The following is a 19,231-nucleotide window of genomic DNA, read 5'->3' on the forward strand; positions in this document are numbered from 1 at the left end:
GCCTCCTCCTCTGTCCTCTCTCTCTCCCTCAGATGAAACAGTCGTTGGAAAAGCTCCACCGAGGCGTCGTCACTCCAGAAGTCCAGCAGGATCCCCCCTCGAACCCCACTTCAGAGTCTCTCACTGAGCACTGATCCTCCCTCCCTCCACCCTCCAACCCTCAAGTGGGTATGAATGGACCGCGGGGGGAGAGAACCAAGGTGGAGGTGGCCAGAGGGGGAGGGTCCAGCTGGGCCAATCAGGGAGAGTGACACTCTCTCACCTGATCCCAAGCTCCGCTCCTGCTTCTCTACTCAAAACGGACAGGGAGAGATGTGGGGGATGGGAGGTCCCCACGCCTCAGTCTGAGCAACCTGCAATGAGGTGGGTGGGGAGTGACCTTTGGGGTACTACACTACCCATAACTCCCCACACCTCAGTCTGAGTAACCTGCAATGGTAAAGTCCCACCTTCTCTCACGTCCAGACAGACTGGGAATGTCTTCAGGACTACAGCAATAACATAGCACGGTGAGCCATTCATATCTGCCACAGTCAGGGTTAAAGGCTGGCCAGTTTGTATAGTACCATCTGCTCCTCGCATGCAACCAACCATGCTGCTCACCCTGAACCATCTCCCCTGCTTGAGAATCCAAGAGACATTTTCAAAAGAAAGCGGACGAACTACTGCATTTCAACATATGCAGCCCTGCTGCTGCGTTTCAAATGGACAGACTCTGGTCCAGCGCATTTCATAACGGACTGACTTGACTTGGACCGACTGCATTTCTCAAAATGGGCCAACCCAGATTTAACTTTGCGTTTCAAAATGGATGTACTCTGACATTTGGGAAATTGGGAGCTTTCCCAGCCCTGATAAACAGCTATGGCTCTGTTCCCAGCTGAAGCCAGCCTAGGGGACTTATGTGCCTCAGTGTGAGGGGTCCGCTCAGCTTAGTCCCCCTTGAGCCTCTGGAAATGAGGGACACATGACGAGGGAGGGGAAAGCTCTGATGGATTACAGAAAGTCTCCTGTTTCTAACACTTTTTTTTTTTTTCGTTCTCGCTCTCTCATTCTCTCTCCATCTGGGATCAGCAGCTTCCATCTTAGACTTGATCTGCTATTGGAGAATAATTTCCAAACAATACTTTATTTTTTATTTGTCGACGTTAATAATACAAAAATACTCCTAAATCCTCTACTAGCTCGTTTTTATCGTTAGCTGTCTTTTTGAGGGTGACTGGGTTGTTTCGAGAATTGCGAGCCGAGCGAATGATGAGTGTGCGCGCCAGACCGTTACAGTATTTATTTAGCTCGACTTTGATTTCGAAAAGTCCTGTCCCGCTCTCAACACGAGTGATTTCTTTTTCCCCCTATATGTTCTGTGTTAATGCTTCAGCGCGGACCAAGAAAGAGCTATTAAGTTAATCTTTTATATTTACTGGTCATAGCAATAAGAATATTTGGTGATTTTTATACTACTTTTGAATGTGTAAAAAGTAGTATATCACTAAATTGTGTTTAGGGCAAAATGAGACAAGCAAGCGAAGATCTGGAGTTGGACAAGATGGAGATATATGTGTATTAGAAAGGAGTGTCCTCAACGTCACATTGTCACTGTTACATTTGGTATTATTAAGGTGAATATGATTGAGTTTGTTTTTGTCTGATACTTTTTCTTCTTTTTTTCTTGTAACTTGGTCAACTTCTAATTGTGTTATTGGATTGGACTTGAAGTGTTTCAGGGTTACTGACTGTACTCTGTAGACCCAGGCTCTGCATCCCAAATAGCACCCCATTCCCTTTATAGTGTAGTGCACTACATAGGAAATAATGTGCCCTTTAGGACGCAGACTTTGTAGACCAGATAAACAGAGAGATGCAATAAACTAGTGACTTTCTAGTGTAAACTGGGCTGGACTTAAAAAGGACCAACCAGAAGTGTAGGCCTGGATAAAGGGAAATGTTGCAGTATTGTTTTTTTGTGAGTTCAAATTGATGTTTATATGTTGTTCCTTTTTCATTTTATATCTTTATTTTGTAGTCTGTCTTGTTTCTTATTGTTTTTGTTTGTCGGAGGGTCATCTCATTTTATCTTCTGCTCACTCCCCCAACCTCTGATTCCCGCTCACTATCAAAAACCATCTTGTCTTTTCCTAATTATTTTCCCTTTCATCTCCCCTCCTATTGTCCTTTTCACTCTTCTTCTCTCTCTTCCATCGTTGTACTGCCCCCCCCACTCCTTCCGTCTCTTGCCTGTGCACTGAGTAAGTCAGCTGTGTAAGTGTGTGAGCCTTGCTGTGCACGGCCAAACAGTGAGTGATCAAAGGATGTACTGTATTTATTAGGTTCAGGGAGGAAAGTGGGGTGGGGGGGTCGGGGGAGCAAATGTACTGTAAAAGATTTGATTGTACACAATGCCCTGGAGAGAAATGAAAAGTTCTAAAATATGCAACAACTCATCGGAGTGTTTATTTTTTTTAAAGTGTGTGTGTGTGTGTCATCAACCATTTTCATAAAGTTTAACTAAAAAAGTATTTCAAAACAGCCTGTGTAATTATGTCATCTTTCTGACTTCCCATTGTGTCCAAATTCAAGCTGATCTGTTGGTTTGACCTGTTCAGGCAAAGCATTTAATTGATTTAGATGTCTGCCAATGACAGCGACTTCAGACAAAGTCCATGTAGATCGATACTGTCAATTGACCTACAAACACATTTGTACTACTGGCCTACATCATTACCAAGGAGCAGGAAGACACTGTTATGATGATTTCCTGTGACATTAATAGATCTGCTATATCTATATGTTTAAGGGCGGTTATTGGGTGACTCCCACCTGTACTGCTTCCCCTCTTAGATAATATATCAGCATAATATCTGGCATTTAGCACATGCTTTAACCCAAAGCAACGTAGTCATGCGTGCATTCGTTATCCCTACGAGTGGTCCCGGGAATCCAACCCACTGTTCCGACGTTGCAAGCGCCATGCTGTAACCACTGAGCGTCAGTTAGTTCATGGATAATTTCAAACCTTGTCGGGTTTTTAAAAAAATTTTTTTTTTTTTAAGGGAGACAACTTGAACTCTCCTGTGTTTTTATTGTTTATTAACAGAGACTGTATGAAATTAAGAGGAGACTGAGAGAAGAGGATTGCAATGTAGGGCTGGTAGTCGCTAGGATACGTACATTTTTAAAAACATTTTACTCATTTAGCAGACGCAGTTTGTACATTCATCTTACCATAGCTAGGTGGGACAACCACATATCACAGGTATAGAAAGTACATTTTCTCCCGTCAACGTAGCTATCAGTGAGTCAAAGCTCAAATGGGGGGGGAGAAGGTATATGTGCAGAGGATAGAGGATAGAACTGTAAAGGCCACCCTCAGGCACCTTGTACCTTATGTTAAAGTACATTTTGAAATGGTCAATTAAATATTTAATACGAGTGGTTTTAAAAGGTCAGAAGGGAACGTTTGTTTGACACTCGTCGAAGTCGGTCATGGTCAACGCCACGGTCAACAGACTACATTATCTGCTATCTGATCCTCCTGACTCCCAGTGAGCCCGTCAGTTCCCTGGAAATGTCACATCACCAGTTTCCAGTCAGGTACTCTATCATGAGGTTAGCCACAGCTCAGTGACAGCCAAACAACATGTGACTGCATGCCAGAACAGGCCATTTCTGTCCCACACTTCAGTTGCCTCTATGCTCTTCAGATTGTATTATTACACTCTGTCTGTCTCTCTGTCTTTGTCTGTCTGTGCGTGTGAAAGAGGGTCTTGTCAGAGACCTGAAAAGTTCCCACAAACATTTCCCCAAATATAAAAATCTGACAAGGTAGGAATTGTTTTGATTTAATAAACCAGACATAAAGCCTACTCCATTCTCACATGACAATTATATTAAGGTATAAATCTGACTGTTTTGGCAAGCAACCTTGCCACAGTAGTGTGTACTGGATCAGCTCTCTTCAGTGAACATTTTAAATTACAGCAGAAGTCGATTATTCCCTATTATAAGCCTGTTTTGTTTTCTCCAACATATATTCCGCTATTCAATGTAGAAGTTCTGTGAAAGGTGACTAGACTCTCTAATCTGACCAAACCAGCTTTAAGGTTTTTTAAAGGGAATTTTGAATAATTCTGTATCTTGAACATTAATTACAATTTGTTCACGTGTGGCAGTTATCATGCCATAACAATCCTATTATTATTTCACTTTTCTGTACTTCAAAGGTAAAAAACCTAGACCCCTTAGTAGTTAAACCCAGATCCCAATGAAATTGTACATGAAAGTATGTGTGCAAGATTGCAGTCCACATTAGGCAGTGTTATGCTGCCCCTGGAGGTATAATACAGAATTGACTGCCGAATAGGAATGACAGGGATGTCCATTATTTCAATAGAAGCTAACTGTATTCTGCTCAGTAGGGATTGGTCTTTGACCAGTCAGACATTCCTGCTCTAGGCACACTGAACAAATTATGGTAGTTTCCCACGGCAGTAAAATGGTAGCTAATATCACAAGCCCTTGGTTGTTGTAAATATGATAAGGAAAGTCTAGCAAATAAAGCATGAACCTTTTTAACAGGTAGACAGATGCTGTCAAAACAGAAATAGTTGCTCTGGGTGTGTACAATCCATTACTCCCAGCTAGTCAACCGTGTTAGGCTACTACTCCTCAGGGTACTTATTTCATTCACCTGAATGCATAACCTCAAGTTTTCTTGGAATGTTTTTGAATATACCGCTAGGCTAGTCTGGATCTGCGCATAAATAGCCATGGAAGGTCTGATCAAGACAGGCTACTAAAGCCATTGGGCAAGATTGCAGTTGAGTTCTGACCTCTAATTGCTCTCATACAAGCACACTTTAGAATCCAGACAATGACCCTTTAAGAAACATTAACGCCATTAGTTATGATGTATCAGTAAACATGCAGCTCTACTTCATGTACAATGCTATGTATGAACTAACTTATTATAATGTATCAGTATTACAATGAGGATGTTGGATTGCATAATTAAGCACACATACTGTATTTACAACTCTCCTTGATATTATAGTACTGCTCGATAGTACACTCGTGCTGTATATTTGCTTTTCAACACATGTCCTTTTTCATTGGCTGTTTCACTTCTCATCCATCTGTTCTCTGGACAAGCCTCTTCGCTGGTCCTCCTGGATGGGGTAATGAGATGGTGTCATAATGGAAGTCTGGAAGAAGGGGTGAAGTGTCGAAGGGCTACCGAGAGCTATTCGTTGTTTGGAGATGTTCTTTAACCTGAAATGAAGACAACGTGTAAGAAAACATGGAGATGCCATGAGTCCACTAGTCTTGTGACTGCCTTAAAGGTGAAGTTTCTCCTGGATTTATTTTTGGGGAAGAAACCATCTAATATCAAGTTATAAATTCCTGAACAATCCCTTTTAAAATTCAAATGTAGGTGATTTGGTTATGGGTGCTGATATGAGTTCTCATCAGTGACAGAATAGGAGTAAAGGAAAGAACAGACAACAAATGACCAAGAGTCCAGTTATGGATTATTAGTAGGGGAAACCTACCAGTGCTATTCTGTCACTGCCACCATTGCACAGTTCTCTTTACTCTCCGAAGCTATAGCTAAGTACTCCGCCCTGAGAGACAGAGACCAAGAGAGAGAAGGTGAGGAATAAGAGAGGGGGGCAGTTAGAAAGTAGCAGTTTTAGCTAGGGAATGACATGGCAAGAAAATAATATTTTCAGAGGAAGATTGAGGAAAAAGTGTGTGCTCTTGTGCGAAGGTGTCTGCGATGAATTGGAGCTGTGTGTTTGTGTCTACTCACGCGCTCTCTCTCAATGCTTCCTCGCCTTGTGCTGATATCTTCCTGTAGCAGTAAATCATCTCTACCACCAGCCATACCTGCAGCCCAATGATGGTGACATACATCATCACCTCAGACAAGATGGACGCTATCCCCCTGGTCACTAGAGAATGAGAGGAGGGGTTAAGAAAGAGTCCGCCTTGGGCTTAATTAATTATTAATTAATTAGAAGCTATTTCAATGAAAATGTACAGGCTTCTGAATGTCTGATGCCTCCTGGAAAACATGATGGTACAATTATCCCCAGACATCCACAAGGGTTCAGTGTTTCACTGTAGATGGCCCAGTTTTTCAAGGTCAACATTAATCTCAACTAAAACTGGTGGAATGACCTCAAGTAGCAAGTGAGCTGACTAAGCTTGCTGCCAAACCCAACATTCTAGAGACATTGTATCAACCTTTTGTGGAAGCCTTTAAAATATTACTTAGGATTATGAAAGCTATTTAGCTCTTGGAAGTCATTGACCTCTCCTCTCTTTAGGAGAAAAATCATTCATCCAAATGCAGGTCTATTAAAGCAGTACAGTAGGTCTCTATGTATGTATGTGTGTATGTATGTATGTATGTATGTATGTATGTATGTATGTATGTATGTATGTACACTACCGTTCAAAGTTTGGGGTCACATAGAAATGTCCTCGTTTGTGAAAGAAAAACATTTTTTTTGTCCATTAAAATAACATCAAATTGATCAGAAATACAGTGTAGACATTGCTAATGTTGTAAAAATGTTGACATTTTATTTAACAAGGTAAGCTAATTGAGAACAACTGCGATCTGGCCAAGATAAAGTAAAGCACATAAACAACAACAACACAGAAGTACACATGGAATAAACAAGCGTACATTCATTAACACATAGAAAAAAGAAAGTATATATACAGTGTGTGCAAATGGCGTGAGGAGTTAAGGCAATAAATAGGCCATAGTAGCGAAGTAATTACAATTTAGCAAATGAAAACTGGAGTGATAGATGAGCAGATGGTGATGTGCAAGTAGATATACTGGTCTGCAGAAAAGCATATAAAAACAATATGGGGATGATGTAGGTAGATTAGATGGGCTATGTAGAGCTGCAGCGATCGGTTAGCTGCTCAGATAGCTGATGTTTAAAGTTGGTAAGAGAAATATAAGTGTCCTGCTTCAGCGATTTTTGTAGCTGGAAACGGCTGATTTTTAATGGAATATCTACATAGGCGTACAGAGGCCCATTATCAGCAACCATCACGCCTGTGTTCCAATGGCACGTTGTGTTAGCTAATCCAAGTTTATCGTTTTAAAAGGCTAATTGATGATTAGAAAAACCTTTTGCAATTATGTTAGCAGAGCTGAAAACTGTTGTGCTGAATTAAAGAAGCAATAAAACTGGCCTTTAGACTAGTTAATTATCTGGAGCATCAGCATTTGTGGGTTCGATTACAGGCTCAAAATGATCAAAAACAAAGTCCTTTCTTCTGAAACTCGTCAGTCTATTCTTGTTCTGAGAAATGAAGGATATTCCATGCGAGAAATTGACAAGAAACTGAAATTCTCATGTACTACTTCCTTCACAGAACAGCAAACTGCAAACTGTCCCTAACCAGAATAGAGAGAGGAGTGGGAGGCCCCGGTGCACAACTGAGCAAGAGGACAAGTACATTAGAGTGTCTAGTTTGAGAAAGAGCAGGCAATATGATGGTCTGCGGTTGCTTTGGTGGTGGTAAAGTGAGCAATTTGTACAGGTTAAAAGGGATCTTGAAGAAGTGACCCAAAGCACAGCTCCAACTATGCAATAACTATTTAGGGAAGAAGCAGTCAGCTGATATTCTCTCTGTATTGGAGTGGCCAGCACAGTCATCGGATCTCAACCTTATTGACCTGTTGTGGTAGCAGCATGACCGTATGTCAACCGCATTATCTACCAAGAGAATTCTCTTCGATTATAATCACAGCCGTATATATTCCCCCCCAAGCAGACACATTGATGGCTCTGAACGAACTTTATTTGACTCTTTGCAAACTAGAATCCATACATCCTGAGGCTGCATTCATTGTAGCTGGGGATTTTAACAAGGCTAATCTGAAAACAAGACTCCCTAAATTGTATCAGCATATCGATTGCGCAACCAGGGCTGGCAAAACCTTGGATCATTGTTATTCTAACTTCCGTGGCGCATATAAGGCCCTGCCCGGCCCTCCTTTCGGAAAAGCTGACCACGACTCCATTTTGTTGATCCCTGCCTACAGACAGAAACTAAAACAAGAAGCTCCCACGCTGAGGTCTGTCCAACGCTGGTCCGACCAAGCTGATTCCACACTCCAAGACTGCTTCCATCACGTGGACTGGGATATGTTTCGTATTGCGTCAGACAACAACATTGACGAATACGGTGATTCAGTGTGCGAGTTCATTAGAACGTGCATTGAAGATACCGTTCCCATAGCAACGATTAAAACATTCCCAAACCAGAAACCGTGGATTGATGGCAGCATTCGCGTGAAACTGAAAGCACGAACCACTGCTTTTAATCAGGACAAGGTGACCGGAAACATGACCGAATACAAACAGTGCAGCTATTCCCTCCGCAAAGCAATCAAACAAGCTAAGCGTCAGTATAGAGACAAAGTAGAATCTCAATTCAACGGCTCAGACACAAGAGGTATGTGGCAGGGTCTACAGTCAATCACGGACTACAAAAAGAAAACCAGCCCAGTCACGGACCAGGATGTCTTGCTCCCAGGAAGACTAAATAACTTTTTTGCCCGCTTTGAGGACTATACAGTGCCACTGACACGGCCTGCAACGAAAACATGCGGACTCTCCTTAACTGCAGCCGAGGTGAGTAAAACATTTAAACGTGTTAACCCTCGCAAGGCTGCAGGCCCAGACGGCATCCCCAGCCGCACCCTCAGAGCATGCGCAGACCAGCTGGCTGGTGTGTTTACGGACATATTCAATCAATCCCTATCTCAGTCTGCTGTTCCCACATGCTTCAAGAGGGCCAGCATTGTTCCTGTTCCCAAGAAAGCTAAGGTAACTGAGCTAAACGACTACCGGCCCGTAGCACTCACTTCCGTCATCATGAAGTGCTTTGAGAGACTAGTCAAGGACCATATCACCTCCACCCTACCTGACACCCTAGACCCACTCCAGTTTGCTTACCGCCCAAATAGGTCCACAGACGATGCAATCTCAACCACACTGCACACTGCCCTAACCCATCTGGACAATAGGAATACCTATGTGAGAATGCTGTTCATCGACTACAGCTCGGCATTTAACACCATAGTACCCTCCAAGCTCGTCATCAAGCTCGAGACCCTGGGTCTCGACCCCACCCTGTGCAACTGGGTACTGGACATCCTGACGGGCCGCCCCCAGGTGTTGAGGGTAGGTAACAACATCTCCACCCCGCTGATCCTCAACACTGGGGCCCCACAAGGGTGCGTTCTGAGCCCTCTCCTGTACTCCCTGTTCACCCATAACTGCGTTGCCACGCACGCCTCCAACTCAATCATCAAGTTTGTGGACGACACAACAGTGGTAGGCTTGATTACCAACAACGACGAGACAGCCTACAGGGAGGAGGTGAGGGCCCTCAGAGTGTGGTGTCTGGAAAATAACCTCACACTCAACGTCAACAAAACTAATGGATGGATGGATGGATGGATGGATGTGGATGTATGTAACATGTCTGTTTTTGAATGGTAAGTGACCCCAAACTTTTGAATGGTGTGTGTGTACGTACATACATACGTACATACATACATACATACATACACACTACCATTCAAAAGTTTGGGGTCACTTAGAAATTCTTGTTTCCCATGAAAACAGACATGAAATGATTTGCAAAATGAATAGGAAATATAGTCAAGATGTTGACAAGGTTATGAATATTGGTTTTTGCAGCAATTACAGCCTTGCAGACCTTTGGCATTCTAGTTGTCAATTTGTTGAGGTAATCTGAAGAGATACCCAGAAAATGTGGAATAAGTCAAGGGGTTTGAAAACTTTCTGAAGCACTGTACGTAAGCAAATTACGTACGTACAGTGCTTCAGAAAGTTTTCAAACCCCTTGACTTATTCCACATTTTGTTTTGTTACAGCCTGAATTCAAAATGGGATAAAAACAAATGTATTGCCCGTCGACACAATACACCATAATGACAAAGTGAAATCTTGTTTTTAGAAATGTTAGCAAATTTATTGAAAATGAAATACAGAAATATCTCATTTACAGAAGTATTCACACCACTGAGTCAATACATGTTAGAATCACCTTTAGAATCATGTTAGAATCACCTCATTACAGCTATACGTCTTTCTGGGTAAGTCTCTAAAAGCTTTGCACACCTGGATTCTACAATTTCCCATTATTTTTCAAATTCTTCAAGCTCTGTCAAGTTGGTTGTTGAGCATTGCTAGACAGCCACTTTCAAGTCTTGCCATAGATTTTAAAGCCGATTTAAGTACAAAATAAAACTAAGCCACACAGGAATATTCAATGACGTCTTGGTAAGCAACTATATTTGGCCTTATGTTTTAGGTTATTGCTGAATAGGGAATTCTGTTGGAAAGCAGATTGAACCAGGGTTTCCTCCAGGATTTTGCCTGTGCTGAGCTCTATTACGTTTCTGTTTATCCTAAAAAAACTTCCTAGTCCTTGCCGAGAATAATCATACCCATAACATGATGCAGCCACCACCATGCTTGAAAATATGAAGAGTGGTACTCAGTGATGTGTTGTGTTGGATTTGCCCCAAACATAACACTTTGTATTCAGGACATTGAGTTCATTCCTTTGCCACATTTATTTAGCAGTTTTACTTTAGTGCCTTGTTGCAAACAGGATGCATGTTTTGGAATATTTTTTATTCTGTACAGGCTTCCTTCTTTTCACTCTGACATTTAGGTTAGTACTGTGGAGTAACTACAATGTTGTTGTTCCATTCTCAGTTGTCTCCTATCACAGCCTTCAACTAACTGTTTGAAAGTCACCATTGGCCTCATGGTGAAATCCCTGAGTGGTTTCCTTCCTCTCTGGAAACTGTGTTATTAAGGACACCTGTATCTGTGTAGTGACTTGGTGCATTGATACACCATCCAAGGTGTAATTAATAGCTTCACCATGCTCAAAGGGATATTCAAGGTCTGCTTTTTAAAATTGAATAGGTGCCCTTGTTTGCGAGGCATTGGAAAACCACCCTAATCTTGGTGGTTGAATCTGTGTGTGAAATTCACTGCTTGACTGAAGGACCTTACAATTATCTGTATGTGTGGCGTACAGAGATGTGGTAGTTATTCAAAAATCATGTTAAACACTATTGTTGCACACATAGTGAGTCCATGCAACGTATTATGTGACTTGCTAAGCAAATGTTTACTGAACTTTATTTAGGCTTGCCATAGAAAAGGGGTTGAATACTTATTGACTCAATACATTTCAGCTTTAATTTTGAATTCATTTGTAGACATTTTTTAAAACATGATTCCATTTTCACATTATGGGGTATTGTGTGTAGGCCAGTGACAAAAACATTTGGAAAAATTCAAAGGGTGTGAAAACATTCTGAAGGCACTGTATCTGTCTCTGTATGTACGTGTCTACTGTATGTCTTTCTTGATACAGTATCTACTTAATGGCCAGTTGTCATTGACAGTGATGTGTTGGACAATCATTGGCGTGGCTGTGGCTGAGCCTTTGGATTGGGAGATATGAGCGTTAATGACAGCTGTGACCACTTCTGTGACAGGGCTACTACTACTAACCATCCGTCAACAGCTGTATAGATAATGAGCTGTATGACTGTTTCCTGTTCGTCCCTCTGTCATATGTCCTTGATTTTGATATAAATGCTTCCATTTTGAAACATGGTCCAATCTACCATGGGCTATTGAACCCTGACTCTAAATCAAAATCATATAACCCATGCATAACCCATCATCCACTCTGACAATACTGCAATTTTTGTCAATTCAGGCATGGACATCGAGTGTTTGTCCTCTCTCATCCTCCCTCCCTCCCTCCCTCCCTCCCTCCCTCCCTCCCTCCCTCCCTCCCTCCCTCCCTCCCTCCCTCCCTCCCTCCCTCCCTCCCTCCCTCCCTCCCTCCCTCCCTCCCTCCCTCCCTCCACCCCACCCCCTTCCCCAGCACCCTCTCTCCCCTCCATCTCTTCCCCCTCCCCATGCAGGGTGTAAGTAAGCCTATGTCATGGCACTACTTTCACGAGGGTGATCTTAGTGTACTATTTCCCTCTCTTCCACCCTCCCCTCCCCTCCTCTCTCCCTCGCCCCTATCCCAAGAGGAGGGTGTGTGTCTTCTATACTGTTTGTGTGTGTGTGTTCGTTTGCATGTGTTCGTTTGTGTCTAAGACCTAAGCTTAACCCTGTGAACCCTAAAGCCAAAGCCTTACGTCTTGGCACCACGTTGAGTTGGACAATCTTGGTGGCGTTGGTGTGGAACTCGTAGGAGGTGAAGGTGAGGGTGCGGTTGAAGATGCAGCGGTAGGTGCCCGTGTCGTTCCACGTCACGTTCAGGATGTAGATGGAGCCGTCCTGCAGGTCCTTGGTCTTCTTGCTGCCGTTCCAGTCCAGACGCTCGTAGAAGCGCTCGTCCGGAATGTCGCTCATTAGGTCCTCGTAGCTGTAGATCTATTGGAAAACACAATAGGGGAAAGTGAGAAATACAAGCTTGCAATCCAAACTAATATGCTGTTAACTGGAGCATATCAGTTAGGATTGGCCTTGTGGTTAGAGCGTATGCCCTGAGATTGGAAGGTAGGCCGTTTGAACCTTGGTTGTCTCATACCAAAGACTATTAAAGCATTAAGGAGATGTATTGGGGAAAGGCCTTGCGATAGACTCGCATCCTGTCCAGGGGTGTACTTGTACATCGAGCTGCCTCACGTGAGCGACAGAAACAGGAGATAGGATTCTGCTATTCTGGCTTGGACAAGATTACTTAGTTTTTATTCTAGGCTATATGAGTTTGGTGAGCCAACACACTCATCCTGGGCAGATCATATTAGGATATTAGAATTTTTACATTACTGGATGAAATCTGTGCAGCACTTTTGTCAAAGCACCAATGTTCTGCATCAACAAGGGCTCATATCTCTTGACTAAGTGCTCAATCAGGCACTTTGGTTCTGTTAAGATTTGATTGTGGAGTGATTTCAAAAAAGGGTGAAGTGATTTCTAAAGCAGTTTGGTTACTACAGTATAAGCAGTGGTGGAAAAAGTACCCAATTGTCATACTTGAGTAAAAGTAAAGATACATTAAGAGAAAATAACTCAAGTGAAAGTTACCCATTAAAATCCTACTTGAGTGAAAGTCTAAAAGTATTTGCTTTTAAATATACTATCAAAAGTCAATGCAATTGCTAGAAATATAAATAACTTCTAATTAACTTCTAATTCCTGATCTTGTGAGTCCACCAGATCAGAGGCATTAGGGATTTGGGGTGCCCAGGAATGTTCTCTTGATAAGTGTGTGTGAATTGGACCATTGGACCATTTTCCTGTCCTGCTAAGCATTCAAAATGTAACGAGTACATTTGGGTGTCAGGGAAAATGAATGGAGTAAAAAAAACTTCCAAGTACTTTTGCATCAATTTAAGTATAATTTGCAGTGTTTTTCCTGATACAGCATGCATGTCTATAACATCATGCATGTGTATAACAATTATTGCTATCAATAAGAGATGGTTTTAGTTTTCCTCGGTGTCAGATGTAAACATACACACGTTTCCCTACAAGGAAGGAGTGTGTTCCAACATCAATACAGGGCGGCCATTAGCCGTTAAATCGCTCCAGCACATAAACGCATACATGAGGAGAGAGATCCCACCAGGAAGTGGTGCAGGCAGGCTCTGACTAATACAGCCTCAACAAGGGCTCCTGCTGGGAGTGGCCGCAGCCAGTTGCCTGGTTTGACACTACAATATTTGGAAACTGTGAAACAAAAGTTTGGATGTTAAGGGGTGAATCCGTTTTAGACAAGTGTGCATATTTAAGACAATCTCTTATTGACAGCATTGCATGATTAACATGGCTGTGATGCTCTTTCATGATACATGATAGCGACCATTTCACTGGAGGAAAGACTACTTGTTCTGCTGACATAGAAATTGCCTACTAAATGTATACATGCTTGTTTTGATTGATGTGTTTTGTCTTTTTACTGAATAAGTTCAAATGATCTATCTCCATTGTACAGCACCCATTGGTGTGATGACTTGTTAGTCATTGTGTTCAGTGGGGCTCTCCCATTCATGAATTGCTTATGACACCTCGTTTCACAATTCAAATTTAAACTAAAAGACCTGCATTGTTGCTGATACAATAGACAAGTCAACCTGCTTGGCTACCTCATTGAGCCCTCATGGGGTCGATAACCACAGAATGAATGGGGACACTTTTTAAACTCTGCTGGGAGGGATCACTTATTGTGCACTTGCACACTCCCTGTCATGGATTTAACAGCGGTGGAAACTTCCTCTAGCCAATGTTAACACCAATCCAATTCTTTAAAATCCATGTCGGTGAGTGCGCAAGTGCAAAGTTGAATGATAGCGGTTTTCATAAAAATCAAAGCGCTTCAAAAGCAAAAAACAAACAAGCAATACATCATGAGTAGCCTAGCTATAGTTAGCTAGGTCAAGCAATACATCATGAGTAGCCTAGCTATAGTTAGCGAGGTCAAGCAATACATCATGAGTAGCCTAGCTATAGTTAGCTAGGTCAAGCAATACATCATGAGTAGCCTAGCTATAGTTAGCTATGTCAAGCAATACATCATGAGTAGCCTAGCTATAGTTAGCTAGGTCAAGCAATACATCATGAGTAGCCTAGCTATAGTTAGTTAGGTCAAGAAATACATCATGTCTAGTCAAGCTATAGTTAGTTAGGTCAACCAATAGAGGCAAAGTGTGGAGAATCTAAGGTGTGTCTCAACAATCTATTTTCTCCTGAAGTGTGCACTCATTCACTACTTCCACAGATCTAAAATCACTGTATTGGTGCAGTCATGGGCTAGTGGGCGTACCATATTTCTTCTACCAGTCATTTCCTATCAAATCAGTGAAGGAAAGTGAACAGGTGCACATTTTGCGAGGAGGAGAGATAATTGGGATATAACCCGCTACTGTCCCTATGGGCCCGAAGATCCGTGTCTACTCACTTTTGTGAACTCACTCTCCCCTTTGGGCATGAAGGACCATTCAACAGTGGCCTCGGCGGGCACCTCGCCCCTCATCTTACAGGAGATACAGCCCAGCTTAAAGCCTTCATTGACCACTGCGTCAGTGTCAGAGTCCACCTCCACACACGCTCCATGGCATAGAGACGCTGAGGAGAGATAAAGTACAACAAACATACAGTTGGCCATGGATATTTGGTGCTAGCCATGGATATTTGTCTTTACAGCCCACTGGGTGAATCAACGTTGTTTCCACGTCTTTTCAATGAAATGATGTTGACCCAACGTGGAATAGACGTTGAATTGACGTCTGTGCCCAGTGGGAGTGCACACCTCACACCTCACATCTGTGCAGCACGATAATTTGATCACTATAAACGGTTGGTCAATATAACCACGTTCACTAAAAATGGAGTGCAGTGTACGAGTAAATCTGAAGTAGGCCTGAGAGCCATAATGGGTGTTGACCCTTGTTCATTGATCGATGGCTTGAGAACAGGCTGACACAAGGCCAACGCTCTAGTGATATTGTCTCAATACATTGCAGGCAAACTGTCTCCTAATGCTTATCAATTGAATTGGCAGATAATATGACAATGATATGGACATTATATAATTCAGAGTTTTTGTTTTGCGTGCTTGCTCCTATTGCTCATAGCATGCTTGTCTTTTTTTCAATATCAGAGCATAAATTATTTTCTTCTTTTATTTCCACTCATAATTTCGCTATACGTTTTGTTGTCGTTTTGGTCAATTGTGTTTTTTTTTCAGATTCACATAGTCGATTGACAAATTAGCTAAAAAAGCTACAATGGCTAAGGGTGACCTGGATGTAGAAATTGAGGGGAAATAAACAGATTGCAGTGAGCGACGCTAGTCTCCTTGCAGCCTGACTGCGATGTATATATAAGTAAGCTATTTGCATATATAGACGCATAAGTCTATATATGCCATAATGTCACATACTGTACATCGGCCGAGAGCAACACACCTGTAACTGCAAGTGTTTCTTTCTCACACTGCACCCTGCAGTTTCCACAAAGGCATCTGCACCTGCATCGCTCTCAACCAATGATCTCGTGCTATTTTCAGCTTTGACCTCTGGCGATGCTTTTTTGTTCAACCGTAATGAGATGAAGGGGACAGGATACACATTGCACAGGTGGTCAGATGGAAAGTGACTTGAAAATAAACCAATACATAGTTTGGTTGAATTTCATAGTCACCATTTCATAGTCATCATAATATACTACCTGATATGCACCAATGTGAGAACTCTCTGATTGAAATATTGCAACACTGAATAATTATACAGATGAAGACAGAGAGAGAGAGAGAGAGAATACTGCAGAGAAAGAGGAAGAAACAGAGTGAGGGAGGGAAGAAACAGAGGGAGGGAAGGAAGGGAGGAAAGAGAGAGAGAGTTAACACAGCCGTTTCCAGGAGAGGCAGAGGAGGGGACAGGCGTAATGCTTGCTGATTCACTGCAGAGAGAGGGGGAGGAGGAGGAAAGAAAGTTAACATCACAACAGTTTCATCACATCAGCTACTTCCACATGGGGTGTGGGGGTGGGGGGTGGGGGGGACCGGGAGACAGCCCATGTAGACAGACATGTAGAAAGGGGACAGGGATGGCTGGTTTTGACTGCTCGGAAAGGAAGAGACCCGGAAGGAACACAGACATGAGGACACAACACTGTCACATTTCACACTACCACCATATCATCCAGCAAATGAGAGAGTTGGAAGGGGGTTGGGGGAGGTCGCAAGACGGGAGATAATGCTGATGCACCATTGCTGCAAGACAGCAGAGGAAGGAGAGAGAGAGGGAGAGTGGTGAAAACTGACACAGTGCAGTGTAATTATAGAGTACACAAACAGTAGCAGGCCGTTGTTTGAAGAGGAGTGAAGAGAGGAGAGGAGAGAGGCACAGTGGGGAGGAGTGGATGCTGCTGCCGGCTGTTCATAGCAGAGACAGCGAGAGGAACAGAACATGCAGAGTGTGTAGACTCATCCAAACAAAGTGCAGACTCAGCGACCTATCATCAACCTTCTGCAAACTCATTTCCGGTAATGTGACAGACACAGAGCACAATATCCAAATCCGTTGCGTAATCTGTTGACGGTTGGGCAGAGATTCGCCTTATGCAACTAATATTCCAGAAACTGCAGATTAGATTAGGAGAGGAGGCAGTGTGGGGGATTAGCCTTTGATATCAATTTACTGAATGCCCTCAGTCTGAATGCAACAATACAAAATTGTGAGTTGTAGTTCAGTCCCTGAAAATGCTGTCTATCTGTCAGTCCCTACAGACTGATGTTGGTAAGACAACTGTTAGGAACGGAAGGGATTTGCAAGAGGATGGATGGTCATTCTCTGAGCCAGAGAGGGGATAGATAGAGGGAAAAAGCAGAAAGTATAAAAGAGACTGATCTACAGTAGAGTGAAGGAGGGACAGAGAGAAATAGAGAGAATGAAAGAGGAATCTATAGAGAGAGAGAGAGAGAGAGAGAGAGAGAGAGAGAGAGAGAGAGAGAGAGAGAGAGAAGGGAAGCAGATCACGTCAGTTTCCATGACAAGGTTACCACCCATTCACAGTGGAGATGCACACACACACCCTCAACCTGGGGAAATAGCAAACATCCACGACATGTCCCTGGACACTAACCAAGAAAGAAACTTTCCATAGTAACAAATACGTGTAATGTACTGTTTGTCACATTCATTTTCTCAGAGGAATGGACACATCTAGACCAGCGTCGCATTTGAGGATGCAAGAATTCTTGGATCTGTGTTGACAATGGCCTATTGACACCCCCTACGATTTTTCTATATTTGAATTAGAATCTCCAGGGAAGGAGTTGTGTCCATAGTACTGTACATTGAAGTGTGGTCTGGGGACTTCTATCAGTTTGGGGAAAGAGAGCGAACACACACACACACACACACACACACACACACACACACACACACACACACACACACACACACACACACACACACACACACACACACACACACACACATCAGGAAATCACTTTGGAGCACTATCCTCCTCATTGGTTTCCCTGTCTCCAGGCCCAATACACTGGCTGTTTGTGTGTGGAGATGTTTGTGTGTGTGAACTGCTTCAACCTGAGGCTGAACTGCTTTGACTCATGGGCAGACCCAGAGAGAGAGAGGGAAAGAGGGAGGGAGAGAGAGATGCCGCCATGTCCCCTCTTACGGAGGACCCCGCATCAGTGGTGCCTCCCTGTCTAGACTGAGCGAGAGTAGAGGATCTATGACCAACAGTCAGTTTATCTATCAAATGCATGGCTACCACTGCAGGTGACCCTGGGCATGTGTTTGTCTTGGGTTGTTTCTCTTGTCTCATCGATTGTTGTAATTAGATCGAAACAAATATTTTAGTTCAATCCAAAAATAAAGGCTATGCATACTTTTCTTACATTTAATGGAAAACTTCTTTAATGTTTTTTAGAGTACTGTTTTATCAGTGAGTACATAACAGGTACAAACTTTCTGCCATTATACTAGCTACAGTCAAGTAAAACATACTTAAGAACGTGCAAAGAGCTTATAAAAACACTCCATTCACTGTGTGTGTGTGTGTGCGTGCAATTAGAACATTTGATCATGGTCCAGATTAGTGGATTAGATTAAACGGATAGATTACACCTTCCATCAAATTTACAGATTTGAATAATATATTTCATTTTGAGGCTATTCTGAACACATAGGAAAAGCTTGAACCAGACCACAACTGCAAGGATTTGAATGATCAAAACAGTGCAATGGCTGCTGCATTTCCATTTACAGTCCTCATTCCCAAGATGCTAGCACACACAACTTGAGCCCATCAATCAGGAAAGCCTTTGGGAGGGCTATTTGAAATGGGCAAGTGAAGAAATTATGGTAATCTTAATTGAAGATATGAACTATTGAATTGATCTCATCTCCAAAGTGCTTGAGAGTTTTGGGAGGCTCGCCACTTCCAGTATGGCATTAACAATGACCTCGTCCTCTAGAAATTCCTGCTCGTCCATTTGACAGGCTATGGGTCTATGGGCCTGTGCTGGTCACTCTAACAGCGAGGATGGTCACTCTAACAGCGAGGATTCCTCAAGGCTGCCATTCTTTAGTTTTGATATGTCTTTATGTTTTACACTCTTGTCAACAGCAAGGACAAGCGAGGCAGGT

General features: G+C 42.7%; 2 protein-coding genes across 4 annotated transcripts in view; one reads left to right on the top strand and one right to left on the bottom strand.

The window, feature by feature from the left end:
• Positions 1 to 2,526, top strand: part of LOC135522337 (protein Aster-A-like) — a 36,686-nt gene extending 34,160 nt beyond the window's left edge. For all 3 annotated transcript variants that reach the window (XM_064948486.1, XM_064948488.1, XM_064948487.1), the window contains one exon: positions 33 to 2,526. In XM_064948486.1, coding sequence (XP_064804558.1) covers positions 33 to 134 — 102 coding nt within the window. In that variant the 3' untranslated portion in view covers positions 135 to 2,526. The remainder of the gene's footprint in view (positions 1 to 32) is intronic.
• An 889-nt stretch (positions 2,527 to 3,415) lies between these two features.
• Positions 3,416 to 15,207, bottom strand: LOC135522338 (sodium channel subunit beta-1-like). Its single transcript, XM_064948490.1, has 5 exons — positions 15,013 to 15,207; positions 12,245 to 12,482; positions 5,810 to 5,951; positions 5,550 to 5,621; positions 3,416 to 5,268 (listed from the first exon to the last, which is right to left on the bottom strand). The coding sequence occupies exons 1-4, from the start codon at positions 15,205 to 15,207 to the stop codon at positions 5,555 to 5,557; spliced, it is 642 nt and encodes a 213-aa protein (XP_064804562.1). The 3' UTR covers positions 3,416 to 5,268; positions 5,550 to 5,554.
• Positions 15,208 to 19,231: the final 4,024 nt, after the last annotated feature.

The sequence above is a fragment of the Oncorhynchus masou genome, chromosome 30 (genome assembly GCF_036934945.1).
Source record: "Oncorhynchus masou masou isolate Uvic2021 chromosome 30, UVic_Omas_1.1, whole genome shotgun sequence".
NCBI classification, from domain to species: Eukaryota; Metazoa; Chordata; class Actinopteri; order Salmoniformes; family Salmonidae; genus Oncorhynchus; species Oncorhynchus masou.